This window comes from Vipera ursinii, assembly GCF_947247035.1.
Source record: "Vipera ursinii genome assembly, chromosome: 3".
Taxonomy (NCBI): Eukaryota; Metazoa; Chordata; class Lepidosauria; order Squamata; family Viperidae; genus Vipera; species Vipera ursinii.
In genome coordinates this window covers 13,245,571-13,266,502 of record NC_139516.1, presented here as the reverse complement: position 1 = coordinate 13,266,502, position 20,932 = coordinate 13,245,571, and the positions used below count along the sequence as shown (strand labels likewise).

General features: G+C 42.9%; 1 protein-coding gene and 1 long non-coding RNA gene across 4 annotated transcripts; one reads left to right on the top strand and one right to left on the bottom strand.

Annotated features, from left to right (window-relative positions):
* Positions 1-2,018: 2,018 nt before the first annotated feature.
* LOC310639387 (cathepsin Z-like) lies at positions 2,019-14,341 on the bottom strand. 2 transcript variants are annotated; one of them, XM_083361051.1, is made up of 6 exons: positions 13,887-14,181; positions 10,838-11,001; positions 7,124-7,303; positions 5,932-6,082; positions 3,199-3,361; positions 2,019-2,322 (listed from the first exon to the last, which is right to left on the bottom strand). In XM_083361051.1, exons 1-6 carry the CDS (start codon positions 14,012-14,014, stop codon positions 2,209-2,211), a joined length of 900 nt encoding a protein of 299 aa, XP_083217177.1. In that variant the 5' UTR covers positions 14,015-14,181; the 3' UTR covers positions 2,019-2,208. The 2 variants fall into 2 exon arrangements, with proteins under 2 accessions (XP_083217177.1, XP_083217178.1); XM_083361052.1 differs by lacking the exon at positions 2,019-2,322 and having other exon boundaries at positions 3,345-3,702; positions 13,887-14,341.
* Positions 6,092-12,466, top strand: LOC310639388. Of its 2 annotated transcripts, XR_014492293.1 has the most exons (4): positions 6,092-7,061; positions 7,144-7,259; positions 11,167-11,268; positions 12,063-12,466. It is a non-coding gene; the product is annotated as an uncharacterized lncRNA (long non-coding RNA). The 2 variants fall into 2 exon arrangements; XR_014492294.1 differs by lacking the exons at positions 6,092-7,061; positions 7,144-7,259 and adding an exon at positions 9,137-9,332.
* Positions 14,342-20,932: the final 6,591 nt, after the last annotated feature.

The window sequence follows — 20,932 nt, the reverse complement described above, 5'->3', positions numbered from 1 at the left end:
GATACACTTAAAAACTTTCCCAAAGTATTTTTATTAAGGCAAACATTGAAGAAATTACCAGTGGGGATTTGTTGACATAACATAAAAGGTCAATTCAGTGATTTTCTAATACAGGTTGCCCTCAAGTTATGACCATTTTGTTTAGCAACCGGTCAAAGTTTTGAGGTGCTAAAGGAAGGGACTTTACTTCATCTTGAGTCCTCAAAGTTGGATGAAGACTTTCTGATCAGCAGTTTTGGATAATGGAGGAAAAAAGTCAGGGAAGCACTGGTTATAGGTAAAATTGAAAGCCAGAAACACTTCAGCAGAAACTCTTATGAACAGGCACATTATACAGGTAGTCCTCAACTTACGACCACAATTGAGCCCAAAATTTCTGTTGCTAAGTGAGACAGTTAAGTGAGTTTTTCCCTGTTTTATGACCTTTCTTGCCACAGTTGTTAAGTGAATCACTGCAGTTGTTAAGTTAGTAACACTTGTGAATCTGACTTCCCCATTGACTTTGATTGTCAAGGTTACAAAAGGGGAACATAACCCCCTCATAAATATGAGCCAGTTGTAAGCATCTGAATTTTGACCACGAGGATGCTGCAGTGGTTCTAAGTGTGAAAAACAGTCATAAGTCACTTTTTCACTGCCGCTGTAACTTCAAATAGTCACTACATGAATAGTTGTAAGTCAAGGACTACCTTTATAGAAATTTTAAACAAAAAGAAGCAAATGTTTTTGGTTTTTACTGTTTTTATCATACTTTTTGCAGATACCAACTGTGATTTAATGGGGATTTACAATGCCCACAACAGACCGAGATTCAAAAAGAAGTAGTCTTACGACTATTTTGGAAATTATGTTTCAAGAAATAGACCATAAAAATGAACTGAAAGTGAATAAAAAATTAATTACAAGGCAAAACAATGCACAGGTGGCAGCAGAAGTTGAAAGCATCAGAAACTTTGAAAGACCACAGATCCAAATATTGTAGAAAAGGATTTTTAAAAATATTTATTAGGATAGTAAGATATAGGATCCTTCATGGGCACTTTTGACCATGCTGTGAGCACCCATCTACCACCTACTGTGCTATTTTTGAGCTCAAATTAATTGCTCATTTCTTACTCCTTGAGAAATTGTTTTCTTAACTTGATGAAATGTTTGCGTTAAATGGATTTGCATTTTCAAATACTTGCAAGAGAGAAAAAAACAGAAACAGGACAAAAAACAGTCCTGGCTTTTGCAGATAAATCAGTACTTGTTCCTTTTGAATAAGCAGTATTCTGTGACTTTGCTAAAGCAGCCAGTAATATAAGTAATAGCCCTTAATTTAGAAACACCTAATATGCCAAGTGTTGAATGAAATAACTCTGCATATCCTTGTAGGTGCTGAATGAAGTGACACTACAAGAGCTCTCCTGCCTCCGTGGCACAAAGCCCATTCCTGTCAGGTTTCCAGAGTTGATGAGAACAGTAATTGAGGAGCGCCTGAGGCTTCTGCGCCTGAGGCCTCTGTGGTTCTGCACAATATGCTGCTAATTACCTAAATACCTGCCTTACTTCATGCCGTGACATTTTGCTTTATCACCATCATGACTTACAACCTTGGGATGTAGGACCCCCAGCATCAAATGTGTATCTTATTTTGCCAATGCACAGATGACAACTGGTGAATATTTTCAAGAAGAAAGCAAACTTTCTGGCATTTATTTTCTGTGATACCCAATAAACAGATGTCGATTTGGGAGTGGATATTGGTGGCCCAGCAGTTAAGATTCTGGGCTTTTCAATCAGAAGATTGGAAGTTCAAGACCTGAGCATCGTGTGATGGGGTGAGCGTCCATCCTTAAAAAGCATGCAAATGCGAGTAGATAAATAGGTGCCACTTCAGTGGGAAGTTAACAGCGTTTTGTGCACCTTGGTGTACAGCCAATCTGGCCACATGACCACAGAAAATGTCTTTGGACAACACCGGCTCTCTCAGCAGAAATGAAGACGAGCACTGCTCCCTAGATCCAACACACCTGGACAGGAGAAACCTTTATCTTTATTCATCATTTAAAAAGAAATACTGAATTAAGGCAATATTTTATCATCAATATTTCAAATGCTACTGCATAGCACGGCCTCTTTCTTAAGAAGAGTGCATTTTGCAGGATCTTTTCCTTTATATCAAAATCTCCAAAAGCACCAGTCAAAGAAAGTGCAGTGGCAAATTCAGGTGAGTATTGGGTCTCCATAAGCACACTCCTCTTCCAAAGCCAAGTTGTAGTATCTTCCTTTTCCATCTTTATATGCGCTGGTCACGATCCGAAGCCAGCCACGCTCTCCCTGAAAGACGTTAGTTGCACACATTCACGTAAGAGCATTAAGGTCTTGTGTTAAGGTAGCACCTTAAAAATATTTTAAATCATGAACTGTGATCTGGGTCCAAGATAGGGCATTACAAGATAGAGAATTACATCTAATCAGAAGTAACTTTTCCTAAACCCCAATAATGAAGTAACATGACTTACAAACACAATTGGGACCAGAATTTCTGTTGTTAAGTGTGTCACACTGATTTTACAACCTTTTTGCCACAAAAACAATTAAGAAAATCACTGCAGTTGTTAATCATGCAGTCATTAAGGGAATCCAGTTTCCCCTATTGACCCACCTTGTCACAACCTGTCTGGGAAGGTCACAAAGGATGATCACATGACCCAGAAACTGCAACCATTGTAATTGAATGCTGGTTGCGAAACAGCCAAATCTTCTATCACGTGACCGTGGGGATGCTGAGATGGCCAGAAGTGTGAAAATTGCTTGTAATTTTAGTGCCATTGTAACTTTGAATGGTCACTACATTAATAGTTATTTAAGTCAAAGACGTATCTATAAAGATTTAACTAAACCCAACCCCTATATAGCCTGTTGGTATATTTCACAGCTGGAATGCTTATAGCCTGCCATACCAAGCGGGGGGGGGGGGGCAAAGTTACTCGTGTCCGTGGCAAACCTTAAGCCACACGTGCCTCCTGGATAGTGCTAAATGAGTAACAGACGGACTGGTAGCCAGACATCCGCGAGGATCTCCTGGCTTCACACACTGTGTGTGAACAGCCATACGCTAAATAAATAAATAAACCAAGCAGGGAACTTCACCCGCCCAGTTAAATACTTAAGAAATAATAATATAGATTGATGGTATCGTGTCTTCCTTACCCAGGGATCTCCCCAAGAGTTCCGGACAATCCAATACTCTGTCCCATTTTCTACCCCCCAACCAGCAACAGAGACGATATGGTTCATTATAGGCAAGATGCTGAATTCTTCATACAGGCCTCCAGTGTATGCATCCAGTTTGGAAGTGGCCATGATCCCACAACTACATGAAAACAAAAGGCAAGAATAAAACCTTCAGGATGAAAACTTCTGAAACGAACAGCTTTAGACACGCTGATGAAGACCACTATCCAATCACAAAGCCTGATTTTGGTCAGATTTAGTGAGAGCCGGTGTAGTGTAGCGATTAAGGTGTCAGGCTGATTTTAAGGTTTAAGTCCATCCTTAGCTGTGGGAGCTCAGAATCTGGATCTTTGCAAGAAGGGGAAAAATAGATTTGAAGAAGTTGGGTTTGTCACTGGAGTACAATATGGACCTCTGTCCGTGCAGATTTCTTGACAACACAGAAAAGGTTTCTTCTGCAATGGTTTTATTCTTTCCAACCTGTTGGGATATTTGAAAGAAAGTACATAAAAAGATTCCATCTATTAGCAGAATAACTCTTGAAAAACTGACCCAAACAAGACCAAGTTCAGTGTGACAGCCAGCAAAAGAAAATCATGTTTAAAAATGGGCAAGGTTTGGCCAAATGTTGAGGAACAAAACACTCCTGGGAAATTCCCTCAATGCAGTAGAAGAGGCAACTGGGCAGCCTGCCAGAATCCTACCAGATGTTCCCTTTTAGAGCCCCTCCCTTCTGGTCATTTGATCAAGAGCAATACTGTGGTTAAGAGTTGGAAAGAATTCCAGTAACTTTCTCTACAATCCTGAGCTTTCCTAGCTGTTGTGGGGAAAACAGGAGGATAAAGGCGTATTATATATGCTCACTGTCTTGAATTACCTATAAAGTAATAAAGGTAGGATAAAAATAAATAAATTAATAAAATAGCTCATAAAGTAAGGAATAGCCAAGAACCTACAATGCAACTGTGGTGCATCGGAAGAAAAAATAACACATATAGTTCGAGAATATGTTGTCAGGAAATTTCAAGGCACCCAGGATGACCTCATTGCAGCCACACCAAGAAGCAGCTAGATCAGAGGTAGGCAACCTCGGCTCTTTTATGACTCATGGACTTCAACTCCCAGAATTCCTGAGTCAGCAGCTGACTCAGGAATTCTGGGAGTTGAAGTCCATGAGTCATAAAAGAGCCGAGGTTGCCTACCCATGAGCTAGATGATTAGCTTCCTTAAATATTGAATTATAACTTCTATCGCATTGCAATTCTATGGCTCCATATTATGGTGATTTTTATCATGATTTTTACCTTAATTTAAGGTACTGTACTCTGTTTGTACGTGCGTGTGTGCGCACCCCCCACTTAAAGGTATATTTGTGTTTGTGTATAAAGAGTTTTATTAGTGTTGCGTATCAGTTTTTTGCATGATCTCTATAAATGCCATATACAAAATAAATTCAAGCCCTGCAGTAATAATAACAATAGTAGTAGTAGTAGTAATAGAATTGGAAGGGATCTTTGAGGTTTTCTAGTCCAAACCCCTGCTCAGGCAGGATTTGAAGGTGTTTCTTTTGCCTGCTGAACCTCCTCTGAAACCATCTACCAATCTTTCCCTGGGAACCTCCTTGGTTTATTAGCCTGCAATTTGCATGCCTATACATATTAGCCCAAACTCTCTTATTGGATTATTCTAGGGTTTTTAAGCTAGTAGAATGCCTTAGGTTTAATAAATTGAACTATGAGTGTATCAGAATCCAAAATCTGATGGTTAAAATTCTTTCCTCTCCTTCCCAATGATTTAAGATAGTTTAATAGTATTAATTAATTGCTTTTGCTAGTATACTTCCAGTTTACATAGAAAATGTAAACTCCTTGCTGCCTTTAATGGTTATCCTGATTCTTGTAGCCTAGATATGTTAGGTCTAACAGAGAGTTTGAGGCCATGGTTAAAAGCATCAAGCTAGAAATTGGGAAACTGGGAGTTTAGCCTCACCTTAGGCAGAAAAAAAAGGGACGCGGTGGCTCAGTGGGTTAGGACGCTGAGCTTGTCGATCAGAAGGTCGGCAGTTTGGCAGGTCAAATCCCGAGTGCCGTGTAACAGAGTGAGCGCCTGTTACTCGTCCCAGCTTCTGCCAACCTAGCAGTTCTAAAGCACGTAAAAATGCAAGTAGAAAAATAGGGACCACTACGGTGGGAAGGTAACAGCATTCCATGCGCCTTTGGCGTCTAGTCATGCCGGCCACATGACCACGGAGACGTCCTCGGACAAGCGCTGGCTCTTCGGCTTTGAAACGGAGATGAGCACCGGCCCCTAGAGTTGGAAACGACTAGCCCACATGTGCGGGGGAACCTTTACCTTTACCTAGGCAGAAAGCCAGCTGGGTGACCTTGGGCCAGTCCCTTTCTCTCAGCCCCAGAGAGCAGGCGATGGCAAACCACTTCTGAAATCTTGCCAAGAAAACTGCAGGGACTAGTTCAGGCAGTCTCCAGCAATCCACACTTATCCAAAGGCATCCCCCACAAAAAAGTATAACAGATCAACTGAAATAATCAATTACATGAAGGCTTCCGCATATTACCCAGTGTCTTTCAACCTTGAAGTTTAAGGTGTGCAGACCTCAACTCCCAGAATTCCCCAGCTATCCTATCTTAAACTTGTGAAGGTTGAGAAACACTGATCTTGAGCCTTAGCATAAAGCATGCATTGCTTTACCTGATTGGTCCATTTGCATAGATTTCCGCCATCATCTTTTCTCGACCGCTGAGAGTTCCATAATCTCCAACCTTCCAGAGGGTGTAATTTTTTATCACGTGGCATTCTCCAAAGGTAGTACACGTTCCACATTGGTTAAATTTCTTGCACTCTATGAAAGCCAAAAAGAATTTTGGCTCCAGAAAATTGCCTTTCCCCCAAAAGATGGGAACAATGAAATGAATAGATAGATAGATAGATAGATAGATAGATAGATAGATAGATAGATAGATAGATAGATAGATAGATAGATGATATAGATATATTTAAACATATGTCCTGACAATTGGATGAATCACCTGCTTGCCTTCAAAAGGACTCAGCCCACTCCCCATTTAAAGTGGCAAATAAAAATATAGCAAATCTCTCTCTCTCTCTCTCCCTCCCCCGCCCCCTCCCCCCACCTACCTATCCCTGAATAAAAGGGATTAACATTTTGTAAAAAGAAATATATAGATCTTTTTATGACCCTTTAATCCCATTTATTTGGAGTGGAGTCAGGGCGACTGAATTGAGTTGAGTGTTTCCTGGCCAGATGCCCATCCCAACACCTACGTGGAGTTCGTAGCAGATAACTTCTCTTTAAATATATATTTAAATCTGTATAGCTATGAGAGCGTTATCTGGTTAAAACAAGAAAATGTATTCTTAAATACTCTATGGAAATGGTCTCTACATATCTGCACCTATAGTATATTCCCAACAACAACCGCCCTATTAGATGGGTTGGGCTGAGACTGGCCTAAAGTCACCCCACTGCTTCCAGGCCTAAGGGAAGACTAGCGCTCAGAGTGTCCTGTTTCTAATCTACCACCTTAATCTCTACATCAAACTGGTGGGAGAAAGCTATTCCACAGATACTTCCAAGAGTATCGTGACTGATCATGACTCAGAAAGCTTGGTAGCTATGCTACATCTAAACAACCTGGAGACCTTTGGGATCATATCCCCTATTCTTTCTAACCACCTTGCCATGGAGGGCTACATCAGAGCTTCTACGGGTGGGATGGAGATGAAGGCCCCCTGGAGCCGATTTCTAACTGCCGAGCTTCACATTAACACATGGAGATCAAAAGGAGGGAGATACAGAGGTGAGCATATTTTCAAGTTGCAAGGGGAAAAGGTTAAGGTCAGGGCTGCCCCGTTCTCTCACTTTGATCTTTTGCCTGGTAGTTGTTGCAGGTCTCATCAGGGATGCCATGCTGGTGAGCATACGCCCATACGCCTACATGGTCTCCACCGTGACAGGTCCCTGCCTGGGCGCAGTCAATGACGTGCTGGACTGAGAGGTAAGCAGAAGGCCAGGTGCCTTTCTTCTTGATGTTGATGCGATCTGAGAGAGAGAAGGAGCAGATGGTTGACGTATGGCATGGGTTGGGGCCTTCAGCATTCTGGACTTATGGGGAAAAAGCGAGCAGGCAGCCTTTGGGGGAGAAGGGGCCCATTTTGACTTTGAAACTATGTCCAGGTGGGCCTACAAAATAGCGATCCCGGTGGCATCTTCCCATGGGCTACTTTTACTTTCAAAAAAAAATACTGGGGCCTTTGTGGGACCATTCCCATGATGGCAAGCCTAGGAAGGGATCAAATATTCCAGGTGGCACCTGCCTGATCCAAGTCCCCCCACCCCTTTTTTTGCAGGAGGTAGGGCTTCAATCACATACTTGCCGCCATCATTTTGACTTTTTTTAAATTTCTCCCCATTACTTATTTTTTAAAAAAATTGCATAGTCCTTGAGTTATGATTGGATGCTAAGTAATAATGGATCCCCCAAAAGGTACTTATTACCCAGATTTGAAGTTCCAATGGTCACCCCAGCCCACCCTTGTGGGCACGATTGCATTTTAGGTGTTTGGCAACCAGCCCGCATTTGCAGTGTCTCACAGACACGTGGCCATGATTCACAATGTCTCATGGCTGCAGTTCTGCTTCTAGCTTCGTATTGCAGCTTGTTAGCCTGACTTTTACAGTGGGCAGGGAAGAGAGAGATTGGAATGTGGGGGAAGGATGGGGGTGGGGGTGGGAATGAAGCCGTGTTGGTCCTGACAGTGAGTCGCACCAATCCAGCGCAAGGTCTGTCATGGCCCCGTCGGAGCCCGGTTCAGATGAGGAGGAGGAGGAGAAGATGGAAGTGACAGGGATGGCACGTCTCCCTTGGCATGGGCTGACGACGATGCTGTCCCGGGGGCCTGGGGGAGGTGGTCGACCAGATAGACAGCTGCCTGCCTGTACAGACAAGGGGGGAGGATCGGTTGCTGACAAGCAGTGATGCTGCTAGGTGGGCAATCTCCTCTGATGAGGGACAGCTGCCTCCTCCACTTGATCCAAGGGCACAGAGAGCAGAGCGTAAGGCAAGCTCAGAGAAGGGCTGCAAGTCCACTCCTCCTCACAAGGAACATCTGGGATGGAGTAACTTAAGGAGAAGCTATGGGGAGTTAATCTTTGCCAGGAACAATTGCTTGTTTTGGATTGTACTGCCCCGGCTTTGACTCCTGCCTTTTTGCCTTGCTTTGAGGACTGCCTTTTGACATGCCCTAGCATTATGGACTGCTTTTGCCCTTGCTTTTGCTTGACCTTCACAACTGCCTTTGCCTTGTACCTTGTCATTGCCCCAAGGATTGTCATGTGTCTTATGCCTAGACTTTCCTGGTAATATTTCCTGACAGTTAGAACAATGGAACAACCTGCCTCCAGAAGCGGTGAATGCTCCAAAACTGGAAGTTTTTGAGAAGAGACTGGACAGCCATTTGTCTGAAATGGTATAGGGTTTCCTGCCTGAGCAGGGGGTTGGACTAGAAGACCTCCAAGGTCCCATCCAACATCATCATCATCATTATTATTATTATAAAACTTTTATTCATTAAACATGAAACTCAGTCAACTGAACACTCAAATTGACTGGCACTAATGGTTGACACGGGTTGCTGCCAGCATCCTAGGTATCAACCAGGTATCTCCTTAAAATGTAAGCTGTTCCGAGTAGTGCAGTTTTTTGTAGCTTTGCTGGAGTTATTGCAGGAAGCTGCAATTTCTTGATATATTTTGCAAAGTTTTTGGACATAGTTCTCAGTGCCCCAATGACAATGGGTATCACTGTTACACATTTCATCCATAATCGCGCAGTTTCGATGGCCAGGTCACGGTATTTTGTAGTTTTTCCCCAGTTCTTTTTCTTCGACTCTGGCATCTCCTGGTACAGCGATATCAATCAACTGTACGCTTCAGTTCTCTATGATTGCGATATCTGGCGTGTTGTGTTCCAAATGGCGATCTGTCTGTATTCGGAAGTCCCACAAGATCTTCACCCTCTCATTCTCAACAACTTTTTCCACCCTATGTTCCCACGACTTTTCGGACACAGGCAAGTCGTGTTTTTTACACAATGCCCAGTGGATTAGTTTAGCAACTCTGTCATTTCTAGCTTTGTAATCAGTTGTTGTTGTTGTTATTTGGGCAGTTGTTTGGGGACAGGGTGGCTGCCTTCAGGATAGTGTGTCTTACTGGTCATTGGAGGGCTGTTGAGCACTTCATGAGGGCACTAAAGGACTCTCTAAAGTTACCTTGCCTTGCCTACCTGGGTCATAACAAGGTCAGACAAAAAGAATGCGAAATTGGTGAAGGCGCAGATGTAGCAGCCATTTCCTAAACAACCTGAGAACTTCTAACTGGATATTGACTGATAATAGGGGTTGGCCAGGGAAAAAGGGGGAACTTAATTGAATCATTTTTGTACCAATCCAACAGATTCTCCCTTGCAACAATCTGAAACCACTTTATTCTCAGTAAAGTATACAGTACTCTCAGGAAAAAAAATAATGTGCCAGGAGTCTTTCTTTGCTACTTAATTTAGGTGGGATGGATGACACAATTTTTGCCGGAAACCAGCATTTACGTCCAGGTTTTGGCAAAAAATGCAAATTGCAGACAATGGGTTCACTTAATAACCATCACAAAAGTTATTATAAAATTGGGTCAGTCACATGATGACCCACTTGCCAACTGGCATGAGCTACATCCATAATTCCAGTCTCAATTATGGCTTATAGTCGTAAATCGAGGTCTATTTGTATCTTGAGCATTTTGCCCATTCTGGACTGGGGGACTCCAGATGTACAGAGTTCACGTCGCACAATTTCTCAGCAATGGACATGCTTCAAGTTCTTGAAGCCCACTCATTGGGAGGGCATCCTAGTGGAGGAAAGTTGCTTTGCAATATGCCAACTTTCCTTTACCATGAAATTAAAAACATATTGAAAAACAAGTGATATCCTGTCGGACAAGGAACTACTTGTGGTTATTGTGGAAGCTGACCACAGATCCAATGTTGCATATCCCTGTTCCTACTCTGTAAGAGGCACTGAAAAACCCCATCCTGGAGTACATCAGTTATCCTTGAATCAAACAGGATTCACCTCTTCAGACTAGGCTTGGGGAAAAGTTATAGTAGCAGGAGAGCTGGTGGAAATTGGAGGCAGTTTTAAATAACAGAAAAATGTAGGAGAAGGAATGGCAGAAATGGGAGTGGAGTCAAAAGAGGAATCAGTTTAGAATCTCTACATAGCCACAAATGACTAAGTCCAACCCTTCTTAAACTCCGTTGACCCTTATCTTACACCAACATAGTGCTGTTACTTGAGTAGATTCTTGTGCATAGGCATAGGTGTTGAGTAATAAATCAGTTTAATTGGAACTTCACATGAACTCTTGATCTTTCACTCTGAAAAAAGTCAACTTAGGATCCAACCCACAGAGAGAAGGACTACTGACTAAGGTTAAACGATAATAGAGAGGAAGGGAGCCTCCATATTCAGGCACAGTGTATTTTTATGAAAGAGGAAACAAGCAGAGCGTAGAACAACTACTTACCTGCCAGAGCACTGGTGCTGCCATGAGCCCAGCAAGATCCACAGTATTGGGGAATATGCTGGTTTCGAGTGGCGCTCACATAATTTACTCCCTTTCTATTTCTCCAGTCCCAACTCTTGGGCAGATTTGAAATATCTAAATATTCATGAGGACGGGCATAGGTTCTGTTAAGAGGAAAGATGAGTGTGTCAGAAGAGAGAACCAATTGATAGTTTTTTTTCCATTTGGGGGGAGGGGCAAAGGGGAATTAACATGTTCTACCATTGCGGGAAGATTTTACTCATTTTTCCCCTGTCTCTTAAGCTTCTCGTGATTCTCTTGTCTTCCAGACATGCAAGCTAATAACAAAAGTTACAAAATGTATGGGGAAGTTACTCAAAATAGAAAAGTATCAAAGACCAAGATATGAATCAAAAAAGTGTGCAAACAAGGTGAGTCAAACAGGGCCAGCAGGCACAGACAAGAAGCTCTGGTCATTTGCTATCAATCATGGAATTGTACTTTATTATCATCTTACGATTGCACCTATGCCAGTGGTCATGGCAAGGACACCCTCAACTTTCAGGCACAGAATGAATTCTTTTTTTAGACATTTCCAAAGCCAGAATTTTCTGGCATCAACCAGGATCTTTACAAGGACCAGGCATGATAACTGACCCAAATGAAGGATGGAAAGAAAGAGAAGAAGACAACAACCAGCAGCAAAACGGATGGTTATAGCACTGCTGGAAGATCTGAAAGGCCAAGTTAGACACAGATCATCCTGAAGAGTGTTCATCTGTGTGGTCACTAAGAGTTGACCCTGACTTGATGACACAATCTTATCAAGTAGCTGATTGAGAAGGAATTTACTGTCAGTCACAATCTTTTGTATTAAACAGAAAAAATGGAGGTCAGGGAAGTCATTGGATAATGAAAAGGGAGAAATGAATCCTATCTCAGAAGATGGGGGAGGGGGCTACTCGTTACTCAGAGCAGACAGGCAGCTTCCCTTCTCAATAATGAAAGAAAGTGGGGCAAAAATATAAGTACCATATTTGGGGACACCATTACGTTGGATCCCTTGATGCTTCTGATGTGCTGAGACATACAAAATCACTTTATGAACACAAGCATAAACACCCACACTGTTCTCTGAATATATTTAATGACGCTGATCGTTCGATATGGACATCTTATCTAAGGAACTAAATAACTAGTCTGCTCATTTCATCCTTCCCATCAGGAAAGCAAGGCAACAGAAGTAGCTGCATCGGAGAACTTCCATGAGGAAATTCCAGAGCTCAAGGCTATACAGGCGGTCCTTGTTTCCTGACCTCAGTTGGAGCCGGCAACTAGGTCATTAAGGGAAATGATCACTAAGTGAAACCATAACTGCGCTTACGACTTCAGCTTTCCTTTGGTTTACAGACTCTTGAAGTTAGCAAGTGAGGACTGAGTTGCAAAATGACTTTTTCATTACCATGGTAACTGCAAACAGTCACTAAATGAGGCAATCACTACATGAGGAATATCTGTACTAGGAAGCTTTTTTAAAGGCATCTTGCAAGAACAGAATGGCAAACTGCTTCCAAGGTGCTATGAAAATCATAGGGATGTGCCCACAATAGACCAGTATTTTTAATCTTTTTATTTTGCTTTATTTTTAACCAGCATCGTTTGCAAATCTCTTCTTCCTCCCTGTAATTTTCCCCCTCCCCACCCCGACAAGCCTTTAGTGTTTTCCAGGCTCACGTAGCATCAATGTCATTCAAGAAGGCTCCTTGGCTCATATTGAGTAAAAATTAAACAGCCTTCCGAGATCACACTGAAATCCTAAATGCTCTGGATTGACCCAGGAGGAGACCAAATTCCAGAAGTCTCTTGCTTTGCTCTCACATCCATTTAACCAGCCCAGCCAAACGGCTTTCAATCAGTTCTACAACTGTCACTCAAAGGGTCCACATCTGGGGGGTCCTTATTGGACGCAAAGGCTGAATTCACACAAGATGCTTCTTCGGGTTGACCGAGCTTGCACAAAAACGAAGCATCAGAATGTAACCGACGGCAAGAGTTCACCCAGCACGTTAAACTCCTTCCCCTCCACCCAACGTAAAGTTTGATGTGCGAACGCATCCCTTTTAACCCGATTGAGCGGGTTGTGGCTATAGAATCGGAGTCGTTACGAGGGATCCAGTTTGGAGATGTCAATCTCATCTCCGATAATTGGCAGCAGAAAAGTTGGGGAAACGGCGAGCCGCCCAGAAACCTCAGCACGGGGCTGAGAGCAATTCCGCACCGTTTCGGACACGGGTTGTTTCTCCGGCTCCGGAGAGACCAGAAGCCTGACCCGGGGATCGGAGACGCTACTTTGCAACTCAACCCTCCAGCCTCGTGCCCGGGAGGACGGGGGTTACTCAAGATCCAAATAATAATAATAATAATAATAATAATAATAATAATAATAATAACAATAATAATAATTAATAATAATAATAATAATAATAATAATAATAATAATAATAATAATAATAATAATAATAATAGGAAGGGACCTTGGAGGTTATCTAGTCCAACCCCCTGCTCAGGCAGGAAACCCTATACCAGGGCTCGGCAACCTCGGCTCTTTTATGACTCGTGGACTTCGAACTCCCAGAATTCCTGAGCCAGCACAGGTCCTGCCATGTCTCCTGGTGGCTTCTTTCAGCTTCAGTGCTTAACAAAGTCATGAGGAGCTGGGAAACCCTGAGAGTTGGTTGCCACTCAAGAGATAATATTGGCCTAAACCAGGGGTCGGCAACCTCGGCTCTTTTATGACTCGTGGACTTCAACTCCCAGAATTCCTGAGCCAGCATAGCTGGCTCAGGAATTCTGGGAGTTGAAGTCCACGAGTCATAAAAGAGCCGAGGTTGCCGACCCCTGCCTTATACCATTTCAGAGATCGCCGCCCTCTCGGGCCCGGCTGCCTCCCGGGGATGCCCGCAGCTGCAGGCGCTTCACCAACACGTCCGGCGCCATGGCAACCGGCAGCCGGGCTAAAGGCGGAGGGATCGGGGTTTCGCTGCCTTACCGGAGGCCGGCGAGCTTGCGCGTCAGGGGCTTATGGCAGCTCTGCCCTTCCTGGAAGTGGAGAGCGGCGGCGCCCAGCAGCAGCAGCAGAAGCAGGGCGAGGCCCGGCGGCAGGCGAGGCGCCGGCATGGTGGTTTCTGGCGACCGTCACCCTCCCGGCCAATTCGGGAGCCTCGGCTGCGGCGAGGGCCGCCCGCTGCTTATAAAGGAGCACCGGGTACCGGGCGTGAATGACAGCAGCGGTACACGTGGACGCGCGCCGAAGCTCACCCACGCGCGGCTTCTCTACGGATTTCCCCCTCCCTTGCCCTTCCCACCCCCCCACGCCCACCCCCGTGGCTGTCTTGCACGTCGGAAAAGCAGAACCCAGTTTGCACTAGTGTGGCCCTCCTTGGGCCGGGGAATCACCGGGCGGGGGGATTTGTGTCGTTTCAGGAAAGTCGGAGAAGCTTCAGATGTAGAAGATCAGAGAAATGGTTGGGGGTGGGGGGTTGGGGAGGAACTGCAGGCTTTTTATTTTTAATTTTATTAAAGAGTATTACAAAAACAAAATTTTACAATATATCCCCAAATCCCCCCCCACCCCAAACCTGCCCACTTTCCCCCCCCACTTCCCCGAGCTAAATACAGGATTATAGTTACAATAATCATATTCGAAATAAAAATTATGCATAATATACAATTAACCAAATTCATAATGTGCTTTAACTCTCTTTTAACATAACTACCAACAACGTACCAATAACAATATCCCACTAAAATCTACTCATAAGCTAAATGGAACTTTTTAGTCCCGTATTTGTTCTGAATATAATTTATCCATCTCCTCCAAACTGAAATATATCTTTCCTGTGAATGATCTTTCAAATAAGCAGAAATCTTAGACATTTCTGCAAGATTCAAAACTTTAAACACCCATTCTTCTATAGTGGGCAAACTATCCTTCTTCCAATATTGTCCCACCAGTAACCGTGCTGCCGTTATCATGTTCAACATCAAGTTAGTTTCTTTAACATCACAATCTACAACAATACCCAATAAAAACAACTGTGGAGAAAACTTTATCTTTCTCTTAAAAATCTTTTGAATGTTCCACCAAATTTTAATCCAAAAAGCTTTTATATTTCTACAAGTCCACCACATGTGAAAATAGGTAGCAAGCTTTTTAGAAGAGAACAGAAAATCCCTCGGTCAGGATCAGGCTAGAGCTCCTCCGATCCAGCATGATGGCTGTGGGTTGGGGGTCCCCAAGCGGTTCCTTGTAGGTGGCCTCCAAATCTGGACAAGAGGGCAGCAGCCTTTCCCCCCCTGATTCTGCCCAGCAGTTGAACTTTCGAGAGGTACTCATTGCCTGGATCTTTGGAGGAAGATGAGAACCCTCAAAATCCTTAGCAGGTAGTCCTTGACTTAGAACGGTTCATTTGGTGACTGTTCAGAGTTACAGCGGCAGTGGGAAAAAAGTGAATTATGCCCGTTTTTCACACTTATGACCCTTGCAGCATCCCCCAAGCCGTGGGATCAAAATTCAGACAGCTGGCAACTGACTCACATTAGTGACAGTTGCAGTGTCCCGGGGTCGTGAAATCAACTTTGGTGACCTTCTGACAAACAAAGTCAATGGGGAAGCCGGGTTCACTTAACGACTGCGTTACTGATCTTAACCACTGCAGTGATTCACTTTAACAGATGTGGCAAGAAAAGTCGTAAAACGGAGCAAAAAACTCACTTAACAAATGTCTCGCTTAGGGCGAATAAACGGATAGCTTCTTTGGATTGTTTGGTGAAACTTTGTGGAAGTTCTGTGCAGAGCATGTTCATCTGGACACAGAGTCTCCCACGTAGTCTCTGATGCTTCCTGAACCTGGTTGTTTGCCTGCAGAGTTTCATTACCCAACTAGATAACATCACCAGTATCTAGTTGGGTAATGAGATGTCTTCAAGCAAACAACCAAGCCCCGGAGCAGCCAGGACTTCACAGTTCTAGCCTGAGCTACACATAAACTCTTCTGTAAAGGTAAAGGTAAAAGGTTCCCCCGCACGTGCATGCTAGTCGTTTCCAACTCTAGGGGCCGGTGCTCTTCTCCGTTTCAAAGCCGAAGAGCCAGCGCTTGTCCGAGGACGTCTCCGTGGTCATGTGGCCGGCATGACTAGACGCCAAAGGCGCACGGAACACTGTTACCTTCCCACCGTAGTGGTCCCTATTTTTCTACTTGCATTTTTACGTGCTTTCGAACTGCTAGGTTGGCAGAAGCTGGGACGAGTAACAGGCGCTCACTCTGTTACACGGCACTCAGGATTCGACCCGCCAAACTGCCGACCTTCTGATCGACAGGCTCAGCATCCTAACCCACTGAGCCACCCTGTTCCCCCCCCAGCTCTTCTGTAGGATCTCCTTTTTAGTTCCTTTGTGATGCAAAAGAGGTTTTGTGATAGAGACAGGTCTTGTCTGCGGAGGGAGGGAGGGAGGGAGGGAAGGAGGGGCTGGTTGGTAGGAGATGTCTCTCAACACCCATCAAAATAACAGAATAGCAAAGTTGGAAGGGACCTTTATTTTATTTTGATTTTAATTCCATTTATATCCCGCCCTTCTCCGAAGACTCAGGGCGGCTTACAAGCTTAGCAGTAGCCTTCATTCTATGTATATGCCTGCTTATTAGGGCTTTCACACACAGACACCCCCAAGCGGCATTATTACAAAGTCAGCTTAATTGCCCCCAACAATCTGGGTCCTCATTTTACCTACCTCGGAAGGATGGAAGGCTGAGTCAACCTTGAGCCTGGTGGGAGGCGAACCTGCACTAATTGCAGGCAGCTGGTGTTACTTAAGGAGGCATTAGCCCACTGCTCCACCAAGGCTCTTGGAGGTTCAGCTGAAAACAGAAGATCAGACAGATATGGGGCTGGGCCAGGCATTTGCCATCTGAGAGAAAGGATAAGAGGGGCCTCCTCCCACTTCATATGAAAAATGATTGGCAGGGAAATCTCCCACATTGCTCATAGAACACGCGCAGACTCTTTTCCAGCATGTACACCAAGAGCTAGAAATCCACCCAGGACAGGTTGCAAGCCATAGACTGCTTTTCCCTTTCGTAGCCGCCTAGCATTCAGGCATCAGGTCCCTCTGGTTTCTGAATAACATTTTGCAACAGAAATTCTCTTTATTCTACTTTTTGTGAACAGCTCCTTAACCTCCAGCAGGATGATCAAAGTTCAATGCAATTAATCCTGTCTGGGGGAAAAAAAACCCACTAGAGCAAAATACAACTTTTTTTTTAACAATAGGGTTTACTGGAGTGAGAATTTTCTTCCAGCACTCAGACTAACCTGTTGCTTAATGCTGCCACATATTGGATTCTGTCCAAAGTGGTTCTTGATGAATTTAAGGAACAACTTAATGAAGGGGCCATCCTGATTAGCCTGAGCTACACCACTATATTATATGCTGTACTGGTTACCAGTTAGGATCCCCACCTACTCAGTGGGACACCACTAGGAATTTTCAATTTTAGAAGCTTGCTTGGAAAATTGAAATATCTTGAAAGAATGTAGCAGCAAGTTATTTTTGGTATTACTGCCAAGAAAACTATGTGAATGTGTCCAGGCGTTGATTGTGTTTTAAAGGAGACATTCTTTGCACATGTCTATTCAGAAGTAAATAGTAGGGCTCCTTGGAAGTATATATGTGAGAACATAACAAATTATCTACTCAGTTATGAACTGGGAAATTTGGGCAAAAAAACCAGCAGCAGCCAGAAGGCCACACTGCCTTTGTCACAAAGATGAAAACTGTTTCAAGCCAAATGTTACATTTTCTGTGCCTTCAGGTTGTGTGTATGATATTGCGATGCATGTGGAAAAGGAGAGGGGTTTACATCACAATTTCCTGTCTCTGCTTTCATCAGTCCAAGCTGCCTGCTCATGTGGACATAATCAATGGGAAAATATCATGTTTCTTAATATATATAATCCTTTGTTTGTAGGAGATGTTACCAAATGACCCCCTTTTTCTTCACAAACCAGGTAGATTTTGAAAGCAGAATTTGGCTTGGCTTTCTGGAAAATGCCGGAAATTCTCAAAAAGAACAGTTCTAAATCTTAGAACAATAAAGCTAACACTTTTGGAAAACTGTGGCAGTTCCCCAGAGTTATTTTTCTGAACTAATTTTCATCTTTTGACTTGGCCCATGTGTTGCCACTTGATAAGGCCCAGGGCAGTTCACTTGGGTTCCAGCAATAGTGTGTTTCTGGATACAGCTGAAGAAGCTGATTTTGCTAAATTAGTCATTTCTTTAAAAGGAACGTGTCATGTATGCAGTGACTCCCTAATAGGTTTTTAAAAAGTAGGGTGGGGGAGGGAGATGGGGAAAAAGACTGGGCTGGTTGTGGCAGAAGAGGTGCTTTTGCTTTTTCTGTTTGCAGAGTAGAAAAATATATATCACGTGAAGGCCAGACTTGGAATTTTGCATCCAGTTTTGGTCTCCACGATGTAAGAAAGATGTTGAGATTCTAGAAAGAGTGCAGAGAAGAGCAACAAAGATGATCAGGGGGCTGGAGGCTAAAACATATGAAGAACGGTCGCTGGAATTGGGTATGTCTAGTTTAATGAAGTGAAGGCTGAGGTGGGACATGATAGCAGTCTTCCAATATCTCAGGGGCTGCTACAAAGAAAATGGAGTCAAGCTATTCTCCAAAGCACCTGAAGGCAGGACAAGAAGCAATGGATGGAAACTAATCAAGGAGAGAAGCAACCTAGAACTAAGGAGAAACTTCCTGACAGTTAGTACAATTAATCAGTGGAACAGCTTGCCTTCAAACGTTGTGAATGCGCCAACACTGGACATTTTTAAGAAGAGACTGGACAACCATTTGTCTGAAATGGTATAGGGTTTTCTGCCTAAGCAAGGGGTTGGACTAGAAGACCTCCAAGATCCCTTCCGTCTTATTCTATTCTATTCTATTCTATTCTATTCTATTCTATTCTATTCTATTCTATTCTATTCTATTCTATTCTATTCCATTCCATTCCATTCCATTCCATTCCATTCCATTCCATATAACAAACATCTTTATACTGCCATAAATGCCTGCCACATACAAGATGGACAGTGTATTGCAAGGTATGCAAAAAATAGACCAACCTATTGCAAACAGAACACTGTGCAAGAAAGGAGAGAAGAGATCTTTGACACCAGAAATCCATAATGGGACATGGCTTCTCCCTTCCTCCCTCCCTCCCTCTCACTGACTCTCCCTCACACTTTCCTAGTAGGAATGGTGGTTTCTGGTTATGGGGAAAGAAGGTTAAAAGTCTCCCAATGCTATAGGGAGAGTGTTATGTGACACACATAAAAATGGGAAGAGTTTTCCATGTACAGGTAGCCCTCGACTTACAACAGTTCATTTGGTGACCATTCAAAGTTACAACAGCACTGAAAAAAGTGACTTATAATCGTTTTTCACAACTGTTGCAGTTCTGTATCCTGACAGTCATGGGATCAACGTTCAGATGCTTGGCAACTGGCATGTATTTATGGCTGTTTTTAGTGTTCTCGGGTCCTATGATTCTCTTTTGTAACCTTCTGACAAGCAAAATTTATGGGGAAACCAGATTCACTTAACAACTATGTTACTAACAGCTGCAGTGATTCAGTTAACAACTATGGCACAAAAGGTCATAAAATGGCAAAATTCACTTAACAAATGTCTCACTTAGCAACAAAAATTTGGGGCTCAATGATGGTCGTAAGTCGAGGATTACCTGCACTATCATTTTGATTGTACCATGCACATCTTTGCTGCTATTAATGATTATAGGAGAGAATAGATGCAGCAAAACAGGTACAGGTAGTCCTTGACTTGCAACCATTTGTTGAACGGTGGCTCAAAATTATGACAGCCTCGGAAAAAGTGACTTATGACCTATCCTCAAAGTTATGTCCATTGCACCACCATCCCGATCATGTGATCACAATTCAGGTGCTTGGCAAGCAGCTTATCTTTTATGATCTTTTATGATGGTTGCAGCATCTTGAGGGTCACATGGTCGCAATTTGTGACCTTCCCCGGCCCACTAACAAGCCAAGTCAATTGAGGAAGCTGCATTTGTTTCAAAATCATATGATTCACTTAACGATTATGTGATTCACTTAACAATCCCAGTAATGTAGTCATAAAATCAAGTCTGTCATGTGATGACTTGCTTAATGATCACATTGCTTAGTGACTGGAATCCCAGTCCCAATTACAATCCTCATAAATTGAGGATTACCTATAGAATACAAATAGATGACTATCTTTTCTAGGTTCTACACTAAATCAACCTGGAGAAGTAATTATGGTTACCCAAATGACATTACTGGAAATATTTAATCCCTGTCTTTCTCTATATTACTTTAATCATGAATGGAGCTTTCATAATTAACAGTGCATCATATTACACTGAACAGCTGTTATTTATAACAAGAAACAGAAGGCTTTTACCTACATGCACTTTCCAAGAAACATCTGGATGATCGCTATTGAGCCTAGAACACAGATGTGGTAGAAGAGCAGCTACAGCATGGACAGTTTTTCGAATACAGCACTCACCCAGGGTAACAGAACCAACCTCAGATCCTCCAATGGAACTTATTTTTTAAAACTGCACAAGTTTTGACAGATTATTTAAACAAAAATCACACAAAGATACAAAAAGCAAAGTATCATATAAAGATTTACTAATAAAAATAAGTAAAGACATTACGGGGTAAAAAAAAACTTGGTCACACATTCTTCCCTTCTATGTATTTCCCAAACTTAAGCATCACACAAGTATTTGGACTATGTGAGTATGTTTTTTTAACATTAAACATTGGAGATTATTCCTAATATCTAAGTAATTTCATGTATTATTTTTGATTAGTGTCTTCACTGTTCTCCTAAAGACATATTTCCAGTGTCTGAATTTGCCTTGATAGAGATATATATCACAAATGAAATATTTTGTACCAGTTTTTTCTTCAAATGATATCCTGGAATACATTTTACTGATTTTTCCATAGCTCATCC